At 30.5% G+C, this 14,001-nt stretch overlaps 1 protein-coding gene across 1 annotated transcript in view; it reads right to left on the bottom strand.

Moving 5' to 3' along the window:
• Nucleotides 1–13,689, bottom strand: part of LOC136986088 (repetitive organellar protein-like) — a 40,843-nt gene extending 27,154 nt beyond the window's left edge. The window contains exons 1-3 of the mRNA XM_067283549.1: nt 13,659–13,689; nt 10,271–10,496; nt 7,316–7,519 (exon numbers count right to left, since the gene is read on the bottom strand). Of these exons, the coding sequence (XP_067139650.1) occupies nt 7,316–7,519; nt 10,271–10,495 (429 nt within the window). The 5' untranslated portion in view covers nt 10,496; nt 13,659–13,689. The remainder of the gene's footprint in view (nt 1–7,315; nt 7,520–10,270; nt 10,497–13,658) is intronic.
• Nucleotides 13,690–14,001: the final 312 nt, after the last annotated feature.

Here is a 14,001-nt window from a genome sequence, read left to right as displayed (position 1 = left end):
AAACAGTTCCCGTCCTGTCTACATATGCCGCCCACAACCCATTTCGTTGATTTCAATAACCTGCCTTTTTCGTACTTCCTTTTGCAAATGACAGTTTCGTCGATCTCTACGATCTTATTCGGCCCACCTATTTTGAAGCTCGTCATGTTACTTAGTGATATCATCATTACTAGACGTATGTGATTCGACCAATCCACACCAGCTTTTCGAGATATCCCGGATGCTAAAGCCGAAATGGTAGCTCCACATTCTAGACATAGGTAGTGCCATATGAATGACAAGATACATCCCCAGGAAAGACGACCGCACTTGCTTTTAAAAGTCCCTTCGTAAACTGAATATTTAACTCCACACGAACTGCATCTTAGAAGACATTCATTTCTTTCTCTTCTGTAATATAATTTGCATATCTTATCGCACGCAGAACACGTCGACTCTATCTGCTGTATACCTAATTTGACCGCAAATTTGAATGCATTATCAATTGCCGGGTTCAATCCCAATTCAGAATAATCTGCTTCCATCATTTTATAAAACTTCCTTGTAGTACATTTTGCCCATAATTCCTTCGAACTGAAATCAACGTCGCCCATGACTAGCACAAAATTAGTAACCGCCTTGAAAAAAATATCCTTAGTACCGAAGTTACTAAAAAATAAAAAAAAAACAATTTAACAAAACAAACGCGCAAAAAGAAAGCAATTTCGTATTGTTTGTACTTGTAAAAAATATAAATTACCTCTTTAACAATTCGGAAAGAACAGATATTGTAAAAAAAAAAATTCTATGCCAACAACGAACATGCACCACACCACTGTCTTCTACACTCCCACCAAACAAAATTTGCATAATTCGACGATCTCGGCACCAACACATTACGTCACAACATTTCGAAAGAGCTCCCTCTCACGTCACAAACGCGAAATCGCGCGTCTCCGTTCCGAGGTTACAGGAAACGCGGTCGCCACGTCGAACGCAGGGAAAAAAATTTTCCCCGTCGCCGTCTAGAATGTAGGGAAAAATTCCCACGAGCCGCCATCTTGCACCAAGGGTAACATTAAAGTTTTAAAGCTTGTTGTCAATTCAGCAAAATGGCATACATATCAAATTGGATATACATCAACATATCTGTAGTGCCATCTATTGAACAAATCTGCATTATTAACTGGTACACTGGGTATATTAACATACAATTTATAAATGCTAATTTACATTTACATAGTCAGCTTTATCTTCTCACTTCCATCTATGTTCACACATGCTACCAGTCACCTGTTCTTTGCTTCTTTCCCTGGCACATTTGTCCCCTTTAAAAGTGCATGTTCTATCAGAAAGAACTTTAAAGAAGGACCATGCTTTGTCTGCATTGAAAATGTATTTCTCTGCGTAGCCTTTGATCCAGCCTGATATGCCACTTTGCCAGTTCTGACATTGCATTTCATCCAGCAAACCATTTTTCCACAAATTTTCTTACACACTATGCACTATTAAACACTAAAGATATTTTCTTAAATACTATGATTCTTAAACTGCAAAAGACATCCCTCACTACTCTTGAATTCTTACATTTTTAAATGTATTACCAGCTCTTCCACTTAGACCTTTAGCAGGATCTGATGACAGAAAAGTCTTGTTTTGTGCATCTTTCATCCACATCAAGAGAACTTTCTCCAGATTTACACGTGTGGCAGTGCACAAGTATTTCCAAGTGTTGGTAAACTTCTCCTTTTCCCATGCTGATCTAGATCCTTCATCTTCAATTATGTGGATAGCATGGTTTGTTTAATCCTATACTCATCACTGATCTTGGATTTTATTCTATCGGACTCAACCTCCGTGATAACAGTCAGTTTGGTTTCCAAATTTAATGGCTTCTTGAGGGCATACAGATACCCACAAAAAGCTGTGAATGAGCAAACATCACAGGATGACTGTAAACTGTCCATCAATTTGGAATGTTTTTAAATGTTAATTTATTAATTTTAAATTTGATCTTTAAATTTCAAAAATGGAATGATGATGTTAATTTATTAACATGGACTCTTGGCTCAAATAAACAGGAGTGGCACAATCATGTTCTAATTACAGAGACAATTTTATACTGATTTAAATAGGAATCAGATGGGGGCTAGCATCCAGTTTGAATTAAGAGGAAATTTCAATTACCTGAGTTTGAATTAATGAGAGTCTACTGTATAATATAAATAATCTCTAATTTACAATGGAGTTCTCTTGTTATATATCAAACATAACAAATATTGATAGTTATGTGATACATCTCTCAAGACCATGCATAAGCCTATATAATACTGCATACGTACTGTACACACATGTCCAAAACTTAACGATAAACACAACTGCTCTGAGGAAAGAGTGGACCAATCTACTCCAAGAATACCTGAATCATATGACAAACCTACCACAATGTTGTGAGTGCTGCATTGTAGTTCAAGGTAAACTTACTCCATACTGACAGGTCTCTCTGACTGAGTATTGGTAAGCACTTTCCATTCATTCTCCATCTGTCCAACTGTTGTATGTATCTTTTTCACCAAAGACTTACTTTTATTGCTTTAATCTGTAAAATCCTACAAGTTATGTATTTATATTAGATGTCAAGTAATATAGTTCTTGCTGTATTCATCTACAGTTCTCTCCATTCATGTACCGGTACAAATGTCGCCTATCCATAGTGTTTTGGACATGTGTATACTCTAATCAATTACTATGCCCACATTACATAATAAAATTCAGCAAAACTGTTTAGGTATATTGCAGATCAAACCAATGTTTAATATTTTATTTAATTCACTTAAGATTAATATTTAAGATTCATAAACACATGCAGCTATCAACCATTTTAAAAGGAATCAAAAATCATTCTGAATTAGTATTGCAATCTCTGTGTGGAATTAATTTTATTTTTACTGTTAATTTTTATTTATTAAACTAACTGTTAATTAATTTTATCCTTATTATAAAATTGAGATTACAATTAATATGTCAGACCAAATGGCTCTGAAGAAAGTTATTTCTGTTTTCACTTTTGAGTATAATGATGCAAACCCAGGTTGTAGTTAAATGAGTACATTTAAAAGTTATTGTTACATAGCATGTTATTGCCTATTATATTATTACATTTAATAGTTAATTTTTGTATTATGCCATTCAGTGTGTGTGACCAATTATTGGAACTTAAAAAATATTTTTTAATACACCAATTTTGGCACTAATAAGTACAAACATTCATGTTTAATTATATTTTAAATGTCAATATCAAATTATTTAATCTCTCATTCTATCAATAAGTAAGTTACTGGCTGCAAAAAATTTCATGCCATCAGTTTAATTTTAGCTAACTCTAAGCATGAAAGACTGCTTCATTATTGATTAAAATGCATTCAAAAACTTGTTGTGTGCTTGTTTTATTTTTAATTTTACATAACTATTTACATTCTGACTTCACATTATATTATAAAAGTTGTTAAAAGTACTACCCATGAACATGTAGAAAAGCCTGAACCTGTTTAATTTTTCTCATGAACATATTTTGCAGATATGTTTGAGATATGTTCCTTATGTACAATGTTATTGTAGCTTTTAATTCATGTCTGGGCAATCACAATGCATTGCACATTTCGCTGCTTCCTACAGATAGAAGCTTAGTGGAGGAAGATTTGGCAATCAAGACATTAGACTTTTTAGAGGTAAAAAGTTCTATGAAACTTTTGAAAGAGATTTTTTGAAGACTTGTCAGCTTTAGGTGAAGTTGTACCATCTTGTTGAAACCATGGGTACTTTCCTCTTCTTCAAGATGGCTGATAAAATTGTGATGTTCAATGTTCACTATTTCTTCAAAGAAGAAAGCACCAACAATGCAACACCTGGACATTGCACTTTCCAGTCATGTAGGGGTGTTTCCTGAAAAGGTTGAGGATTGTCCAACAACCACAATTGTGTGTTTTGTGTGTTAACATAAACTGAGAAGAGATGAGGAACCATGCCTCATCTGTAAAGAAAATGACATCAAGAACATTAAGTTTTCATTTAAATGAAACTTTGAAACCACTCACAATACATTTATTTTTCAAGATCCACTGATTTCTGTACCTATACTGCCATTTCTTTGTATGGGAAAAGATTTAATTTTCGATGGACAGCTTTATGTGCTGTTACAAGCAGGATATCTTGCTGCTTTGCTCAATTTGCACATTAATTTTGATGAACAATTAAACACAACAACATTATCCCACAAACAACACTTGAACTTATCAAACAATAGGTTGCTGATCAAATACATCAACAGACAGAAACATCTAAAATTAATGAAGATTGTGTAACCTGTCAGGATAATCCAGCAACAAGCATTGATAATAACACACATACAACAACAAACACTAATGATACCACAGACACTTCCCCATCCATCACTGATAACATTCACATAGATTTAGTTAATATGCTCTCACTTACATTTCAGGAAACACTCACTAAATATACAGGTACAGATTCCACACAAAGACCATGAATACTAAAAATCAACACTTCAAAAGTAGTAGGAAAAACACTAAATTATGTAAACACTCACTTACTACCACACTACATTCATTCAATTTCTACACACTCAAACATTCATATTTTAGTTTATGCTGGGGCAGTTACAGTAGTGACACACCATGTACTGAAAATACAATCGCAGACAGATAGATGTGATAGAAAACACAGTTCTATCACAAGCGTGCTTGGCAGAAAAGAATAGAAACACAAATAAATGACATTAGACAGCAATTACGCAGGCTGACACAATACACTAAAAACAACATAACACCCAAATTAAGAAAACAGCTCAAAAACATTTTCAAGAAAATAAAAACACACACAAAACATGAACATCACAACACACGCATTACAGAATACATTGATACACTAAAACAAAAACTCACAGCCAAAGCACGTAGACTCAAACGATACAAAACATGTTCACTATGAAAACAACAAAATAAATTAGTCACAAACAATGAAAAACTCTTCTACAGACAAATCAGTACCAAAACAAACACTGATACACAGCACAGCAGCACACCAACAGAAGAAGAACTCACAACTTATTGGTCTTCTCTTTGGTCTAGTGCTGTTACACACAATGCTGATGCTGGCTGGATCGAGGAGGAGAACAAAAACTTGTATAACATACCAACTATGCCCTGTGCTGAAATAAACGTACACGACATCTGCTACTCTGTTAACAGAACACACAACTGGAAGACACCTGGTGTAGACAACATTCACAATTTATGGTAAAAAAAAGTTTACATCACTGCACCAGGAACTAGCTAAACACCTAACACACATCATCATCAATTCACAAGACATGCCAAATTTTCTTACTCAGGGCATCACCTGCATGAAACCTAAAAACAACAATACCACAGACCCCACACAATACAGACCAATTACATGTCTTCCAACACTCTACAAATTATTGACATCTTGTATCGCAAACAAAATATACAAACATGTTGAAGAAGACGACATTCTTACGGAACAACAAAAAGGTTGCCGTAGAAACCACAGTGGATGCAAAGAACAGTTACTCATAGATTCAGTCATTCTACGGCAAGCACACAAACAACACAGAAACATACACATGGCATATATAGACTACAGAAAAGCATTCGACAGCGTTCTCACAGTTGGCTGCTACATATTCTACACATGTACAAAATACATCCATCACTCATTGCATTCTTCCAAAACACTATGCAGCACTGGAGAACAACACTACATCTCAGGGTACAAACAAACACAATAAAATCACATACATTATAGACATGTATGTGATTTTATTGTGTGGACATGACATATCCATTCCAAACACTCACAATGTACAAAACACATGCACTGAAAAAATCAGCAAGTACACAGAACTTGCCCTGGAAATAAGGCATCTGTGGAGGATGGATAGGGTGCTTATTGTACAGTACCTGTCGTTCTCTCCTCTACAGGTGTCATACAATCATTATATACATCATTACAATCATTACAACTGAATAGAAATACATACATCACACTACAGAAGGCCACTATATTGAATACTGTATTTTACAGATTATAAGACACACCTTAATTTTTAAGCAATTGTTTAAAAAAATACCTATAAGATGCTACGGACTATAAGATGCACCCGAATTTTGGAGGCAATTTTTCGAAGAAAAAAGTGCGTCTTATAGTCCGTAAAATACGGTACCTGTCATATTGTGAGGAAATTCCTGAATACAGACACACACACTGATATACTTCTTTAATTTTTGTTTTGGTTACTATGCCTTGTCTTAGGTCTGGCATAGTACACAGCCACTGGTGTTAACCGAGTATATCTCACATATTAATAATTTAAAATTTGATTTTTTTTTTACACAAAGTACCTAAACACAAACAGTATAAGTTTTGTAATGTGTGAGTTTTAGTATATGAGGTATGGCATTACACTGTTGTCTGCATACCAAGTCACAGTTCTTTCTAAATGCATACATTATATTGTTTTGCTTGAGTGATGGTATGCTATGATTGTATGTAATTAGAAAATAGTTGACAAATACAATTCTCAGAAAGTGATTATTATTTGTAAACAGAATGCTATTTTTATAATTAATTGTCGTGAATGTAAACTTGTTGATAATTGTTTTATCAGATATTTGTGATAATACTACATGATACTTACATATCGTATTACATCAGTTTAAAATTGCCCTTGTCTTTTTATTTACATTTTCCAGGAACTTTTTTGAATGCCCCTCATATTTGTCAGCATCTTTTATCATTGCCAGTACTAGTGGATAAAAGGACGAAGAATCAATATTAATTTAATTAAAATAGTTCCCATAACAATACATCCCTGAAACATCAAAAATTCTATTATCAAATTTTGTTAGAAATTTGAAATTGCAATGTTCGAGCATGGGGCCTCAGTCTGAGACCTGAACAGTTGACATCTGAACAGGCTCTGAATATGATTATGTATTATAATGTGTAAATAATTCAAACTGAACTGAAAGTGCTTTATTGAATTTTATGCATGCCAGCTAAAACTTTTCAATAGTCATAGATAAGGGAATGGGTGTATATTTTGCATCTATAACATGATACTGTCAGTTAAAAATAAGCTAACATGAAATAAGCAAAAACATTTCATTAAGCTTTATTAGTTGTTTAATATATTTCTTAACTTTATTTATGTGACTATGATATCATGTTAAATATAATATTAAATTATCATAATTTGTTTAAATTATAGAATAAAATATATAAATCTTACTTTAAAATTCAACTGTGTTTCCAATTGCTCTTTGATTTTGTTAAATGATTTTTGTTGTTCTTTATGTTGATCATAATAATTTTCGATTAAACTCATCTTTTCTAATCTTTCTTTATCTAGTTCTTTCAAGTTTTGTTCAAGAGAATTACGAAGCATCTTAATTTGTCCTTCTAGAGCATAATTTTGTTCCTTTAACTTTTGTAACTAGAAAGATTGAAATAATTTTTAATTAATTTCTATTAACACTAAACAAATCAGATATTATCCTGCAGTCAGTTCTCAAAAATTCAAATATAAATTATGCAGAAATTCCAATAATGTGTTAACAAAACAATAATACCGTAAAATATTTCAGAAACACTAAAACTATCAAAATTACTACTTGATTAATAATTACCAAATGCAAATCAATTAAACAACAAAATATATTTTGTTATTTAGCATAATAAAGTTCCAAAATCCAAACTTCTGAAAAATCAAGTTTTATCTTGTTAAATTTTGAAAACTGACTACAAATTTTTAAATGAACACAATATTAAAAAAATCATAATTAATATTACATCAAAAACAAATATATTATAACAAAAAATTAAATAAAACATTTTATTAGTTCAAAAATCAATTTCTCAACAATAAAAAATATAAATCTAAAAACCAGTCTTCATCAAGCAATTAATTAACTAAATTTTTAAATTATAATTGCCAGTATATTAAAAATAACTACATAATGATACAGATTTCAGTTAGTATATTTGTTTAATTTCAATAATTTTGACACAAAATTACTCCAAAACAAGCATTAAAAAAACCTATTTCTTTGATTTAAATAATTTAAAACTACTTACGCTTTAAAAAATATAAAATTAAATATAGATGAAAATTTAACAAAAAAAAAAAAACAATCTAATTTACATAGTAAAAAATATAAAGAACACATGATAAAAAAGACATACGTTATGGTCAGCTGAATATCCTCATATATAATTAAAATTATTTAATACAGACCAAATACATCTCATCTTTTTTAAAAATATAGTTAAAATATTTTGCATAGTAATGAGTGATTTGTCAATTTTTCATTTTTTTTATATTTAGCATTTTACAAATTGTATCTGTAAAGTTTTAGAATGTCATCTTAAAAATCAAAAATATAAATATGTAGAGAAAAACTTCAGTGTTAAGGTTAAAAATATATTTCTCATATATAAAATTATATATTGCCAACAATCATAAAACTTTTTATGTTTGTTCATGATTCTGCAGACAGTTTAATTTCATTATTATAATACTATTAATACTGGAAATGTCTCAAAAATAATCCTTAAGAATTATGATGAACTTATTTCATAATTTAATCACAGTTCTTTGCCTATACTGAAAATAACAACCAACTCATTTCAAAATAATAATGTAACAATTGTTTATATATCAAATGTTAATACAGAATAATTCTATCACCTCTAGTAGTCTCTGAATAGAAAGAGGTCTATGACCCAAACCAAAACTGCTTCCATAGTTGCCAACCATCAGCATTTTGTAAGCTCTGTCAGTGGACAGATCACCATTTTTAAAGAATTATCATGTAAACACTTCACTTAATGAGTCTAACACCAACACATACACCAATACACATTGTATGTATTTTATTATGAACAACTGAAGTGAACCAGAACAATGTTCTCAGATTTGTTCAATTGGGAAAGAACCAAAATTGATATTTTTATATATGCATATTGGTATATGTATGAGAATTTTAGCTCAAATATGATAATTTTAAATGGCAGATAAGATAAATTACATCTTCAAGTCTGGCAACTTAGTGTCATCATGTTGGTGGTTAAATCAATTATGACCCACTCATCAGCAGAAGAAAATGAGTTACTTTTAGTTATACCAAATTATTGAGCAGCACTACAGTTTCTCTTCCCAAAACTAAGAAACATCTGATTCATTACTTAAGAATATACAGGCCATACAGCATGAACTTTCTGAAGAAAAATAAACCTAGATGGTTCTTTGAGATTTATGGAATTTTACAAAGATTTGTAATCTTTGTAAAGTTCCACAAATCTCAAAGAATCATCATCAGCCTTACTATTTTACAAACATCACAAATCTTTGTAAAATAGTAATGCTGATGATGGTTTAACCACACAGCATTGCATGGCCTTCCCTGCATTGCTGTTTGACAAAAATAATAGATATTCAGTAGGGTAAGAAAAGTACAGAAATAGGAAATAAATAACCAGAAAAATTATTGTCCTTAATAATTGCAGTGATAGTCAACAAACTGATAGCAACTGTCATGAGTACACTGTACTGTAACAAAAGAAATTATTAACAAAGCAAAACATCACACAAGGGCATATAAGAGAAGGCACTCATCGTGCAATATCAAGATTCATGATACACAAAGATGGAACACATCATAAATCTAGGTGTAGATTTATAAATCTAGCCCATAAAATATTTGATCTTTTTTAAATTGTGATGTTAAAGAGTATAAAGCTATTGCCTTACTCTGACAGTGTTTATGGTAGTAGCTTTATAAGATATCATATGGAGAAATAACACTAAATTTTGTTTTTTGTGCAATATCAATAACAATGAAGAATTTTATCACTTTTTATGCTGTTAGAGTTTTTATTCAAAAATTAGTGTTTTTCAACCAATGTCCCGGCTATTCCCCATTCTAAAGTTTGGCAAGTATGTGCTTTTCATTAAAAAAAAAAAAACAAATTCTACTGTTGATAGCCAAATTATGATGATAATATTGTAATTAAAAAATCAACTTTTAGATACATCTTCCACAATTTATGATACATTTTGATAAAAATAAATCTATGTCAGTATACTAATGGTTAAAATGTTATCTATTTATATTATTTTTCTGCCATAAAAAGCAATTAAAACATTACTTGAAATTACAATATTACAGTATATAAAGAATCATACCTCATCATTCTTATTTTCAAATACATTAGTATTTGGTATCATCTGTGAAGACACTTGACTCTGTAATAAATCAAATTCTTCAGCTGTAAAATCATCGTCTCCCCACAGTTCATTTCCTGTATTATCCTTTCCAGATAAAAGATTTGAATTTTTGGAATTTTCCAAATAATTATTTCCAACACAATAATCAAGACGGGGCTTTTTAAATGGAATAGGAGAATCCATCCTAAAAATATTTTTCAATATTATTCATATAAAAATGCATACATAAACATTTAAAACCAAAATAAAGTGAATTAAGCAGCATTTAAAGAAAATTGCTTAACACTATACAAATTACATTTATGAACTGAACTTTATATTATATGAACTTAAACAATCCACATTGTTATATCTATAAGTGATAATATTAAATGTTCTTAATATAGTTAAATATAGATAAATTTAATTTCAATTATTCTTTCTTAGTTAAATAAATTGGCATAACAGCCAATCTAATTGTAAGCTTACTAATCTTACATATGGTAGTATGATGATTAATTATTTTCAAAAAGAAGAAGACATTACTATATATACACCCCTTTTCTTCATCAGGTTGAAATATTAAATTTAATCACAAATTGCCTTTGTATCATTCCTGTGCTTTTTCATCACTGTTATAAAGCAAAAAACTTGTTTCTTAGCTAAATACTTAGTTTAATAGCAACTATTTGACATAAATGGTCCAGCTTGTGTAAATTTCAGTTGTTTCCTACTGGGATAAGTGTCAAGACAGGTATTCTGGCAAGGACCTTACCCTAAAACAATTGTCCTCTAGTATGTTTTTGAAGTTTAATCTTTTGAAAAACTCAAACTCAATTTTTTTTTATTAATTTCATAAAAAATAAAATTGTAATTTTTTTTTGAGATATTATATATTTATTTTTAAGCAGAATCCAAGAAGAAAGACAAATTAACATCTGGCTTGATGAAAAACAATGTCAGCCAGAAGCCAGTATCTGATCACCCTGTATGTAGTACCAGGTACCAAGATTAATAAATGTAGAACTAAATTGATTATCAAGTTATTATATAACAAAGAGCAGCTTGTACTCTTAACTCTTTAAACATGAGATCATCCAAAATTGCCTTAATCCGTTCAATGCTAAATCAGCCAAAGGCAAAGCTGTTTGACTGGTTTTGCTTCACAAATTAATTTCATTTTATTTCCTTCATACTAAATAGCTAAACAGCAACAATTAGTTTGCTATTTAGAAACAACTAATTCTTAGCAAATAATTTTATTTCAAATAAAAAGCATAATAATTGAGAGACAACTGCACAAATAATAGCAGCAAGACAATCATGATTCTGCAAATCTGAACTGGAAAAAAGACTGAACCATTCCCCATCACTATAGCCTACCTGGAAGATGAAAACAATTTCTTATCCAGTTACACAGGAAAAACTTTTCAGAGTTTAAAGAGTTAAACTAGCATAAATTGCTACACTGAATGAAATAAAACTAATTTTTAAAATTTTAAATACTTCAGACATACCCAATGGTTGTGATAACTAATAAGTTATTAAGATAACATTACAATATAATAATATAAAAATAATTTGATGATGATTTATTTTATTTTTTCATCTTTTTAATTTATATTCAGGTAACACTAACCAAAGTCATTCATATCATAAACAATATTTCTAAATAAAACTATTAGACTAGACTTTTAAATTGACTTTCAATCAAAACTTCAATATACAGTATAGCATCGATTATCCGACCCCCGATTAACCGACTTATCGGTTAACCAACCGCGTTCTAGTCGGCAAATTCAAATGTCCGCTAGTGATGTGGTGCTACAATATTTGATTATGTCTTGGCTACTTTAATATTATTTTTGTTAAATTTTTGCATGTTTTAGCTGGCAGCACTGGCTCAACCATGAAAGGGAGGTATTTAAACCAGATCTAATACACTATACTAATAATGTATTTTTTCATACTTTTTGGTTATCCGACTTTCCAGTTATCCAACCAACCCCAGTCCCCAATTAAGTCAGATAATCGATGCTCTACTGTAACATAAATTCATCTTCAGTCTAATTTTTCAAATATGAGAAAAAATAGACTTTTTCTACACTTCTAATTAATTTAATAGTATTCTGAGATATATTGATCATCTATCAAAGATTATAAGATCAAAAATGGTACAATTCAAGCTCTGAATAAGACAGATCTTATCAGAGCAGTAGAGCATACCAATAGGAGCAAAAATGTCAAAGGGTCCCACATATAGGTATGGTTCCTTTGACTTTTTTGCTAATATAGGTGGTCTACAATTCTGGGGATGCAAAACCCCTCATTCCGAGCTTGAATCTTACCACAAAAACATTTGTTCTTGAATACTGTTTTGCTGCTTAAAAAGCTGCGAGTGTATCAGTTGCTTACTATGCAGTCACCTTTTTTATTATATTGGCCATCATCAATTATATAGAATTAAGCATTTTTACATAAATTACAACCAAGAATGAAAGCTTTTACCCTACATAATCTCAAAATCACCAAAGTATATCCTAGTCATATAAATTATAACTAGGATATTCTAATAATCTTTCAACTAATTACATTTACTATGCACAAGTAACAAGTGCATATAGTTTATCTCGAATCTTTGTTCAACGTGCATTCATTCTGCTACTCCCGAGATGGTCTTTTTATATACAAGTAATCAAATTAAAAGCTTGTAATGAAAATGAATCGACCTAATCACTTTGAAATATTCTGTCAGGGGAATGAATGGTTAATGTTACCTATGGTAGCGAACATGGAGGCTTGTCTCTGAAACAGTGGTGATGCATGTTCTAACCTAACCTAACCTATTTTAATAAATTACCCTTATTCTAATAATTTGGTTGGCAATAATTATGGTAATTTATTAGAATAGGTTAGGTTAGGTTAGAATGTGTGCCCCCACTGTTTTAGAGATGAGCCGCCATGTTCGCTACCATAGGTAACATTAACTGAATGGATGTATCAATCTGTAAAAAATCGAAATGGATATATTTTGAAAAATGTATATTGTAAAGTGTAATTTGTATTCTGTTTTCATTGTATTTGTGTTGCTTATATTGCTTATATTTTTATCAAAAAGTAAATTGCTACATACTTTTCTAAATTTGATTCTTTTTTTAAATTGCATTCAATTGTTTGTAAGCTTCTGAAATACCTTACTGTATATTTTGGCTAAGATTTTATCATTTAGAAGTTTATGACCCAATAATTTATTAAATGAAAATATTTAAACGGATTAAAAAAAAAAAGCAAATTGTTTCGTTTAACGAATTATTAACGTTTGCTTAAAAATGTATAATGATTGGCAAAAACAATAATACAACTTTACCGCTCAGAAAAAAATTGTTTTCGTTGACAACAACGCCCTCTAGAAATTGACATTTATTAGATTTAAATGATTTATTGTTAAACGAAATAGAAGTTCTTAGTTAGTTATTAATTTCCTATCCACTTTAAAAATTGTATAATTTATAATTACGAAATTCTAAAGATTGCACATAACATATGTGACGTAAAGGTACCGTACGCGTATTTGGACTACGTTCTAATACGTTAAAATCTATAAAATACACAACGGAAGACAACATTTATAAAATAAAAGGGTGTTAAAATGATATCAAGATGTTTTAACCTAATTGGAAATATTATACAAATAAAACAATATTTTACAG

The sequence above is a fragment of the Centruroides vittatus genome, unplaced genomic scaffold (assembly GCF_030686945.1).
Source record: "Centruroides vittatus isolate TY-2023 unplaced genomic scaffold, ASM3068694v2 contig_990, whole genome shotgun sequence".
In the NCBI taxonomy this organism is placed as follows: Eukaryota; Metazoa; Arthropoda; class Arachnida; order Scorpiones; family Buthidae; genus Centruroides; species Centruroides vittatus.
The sequence above is the reverse complement of the archived record's forward strand: the minus strand, read 5'-3'. Positions and strand labels throughout refer to the sequence as shown.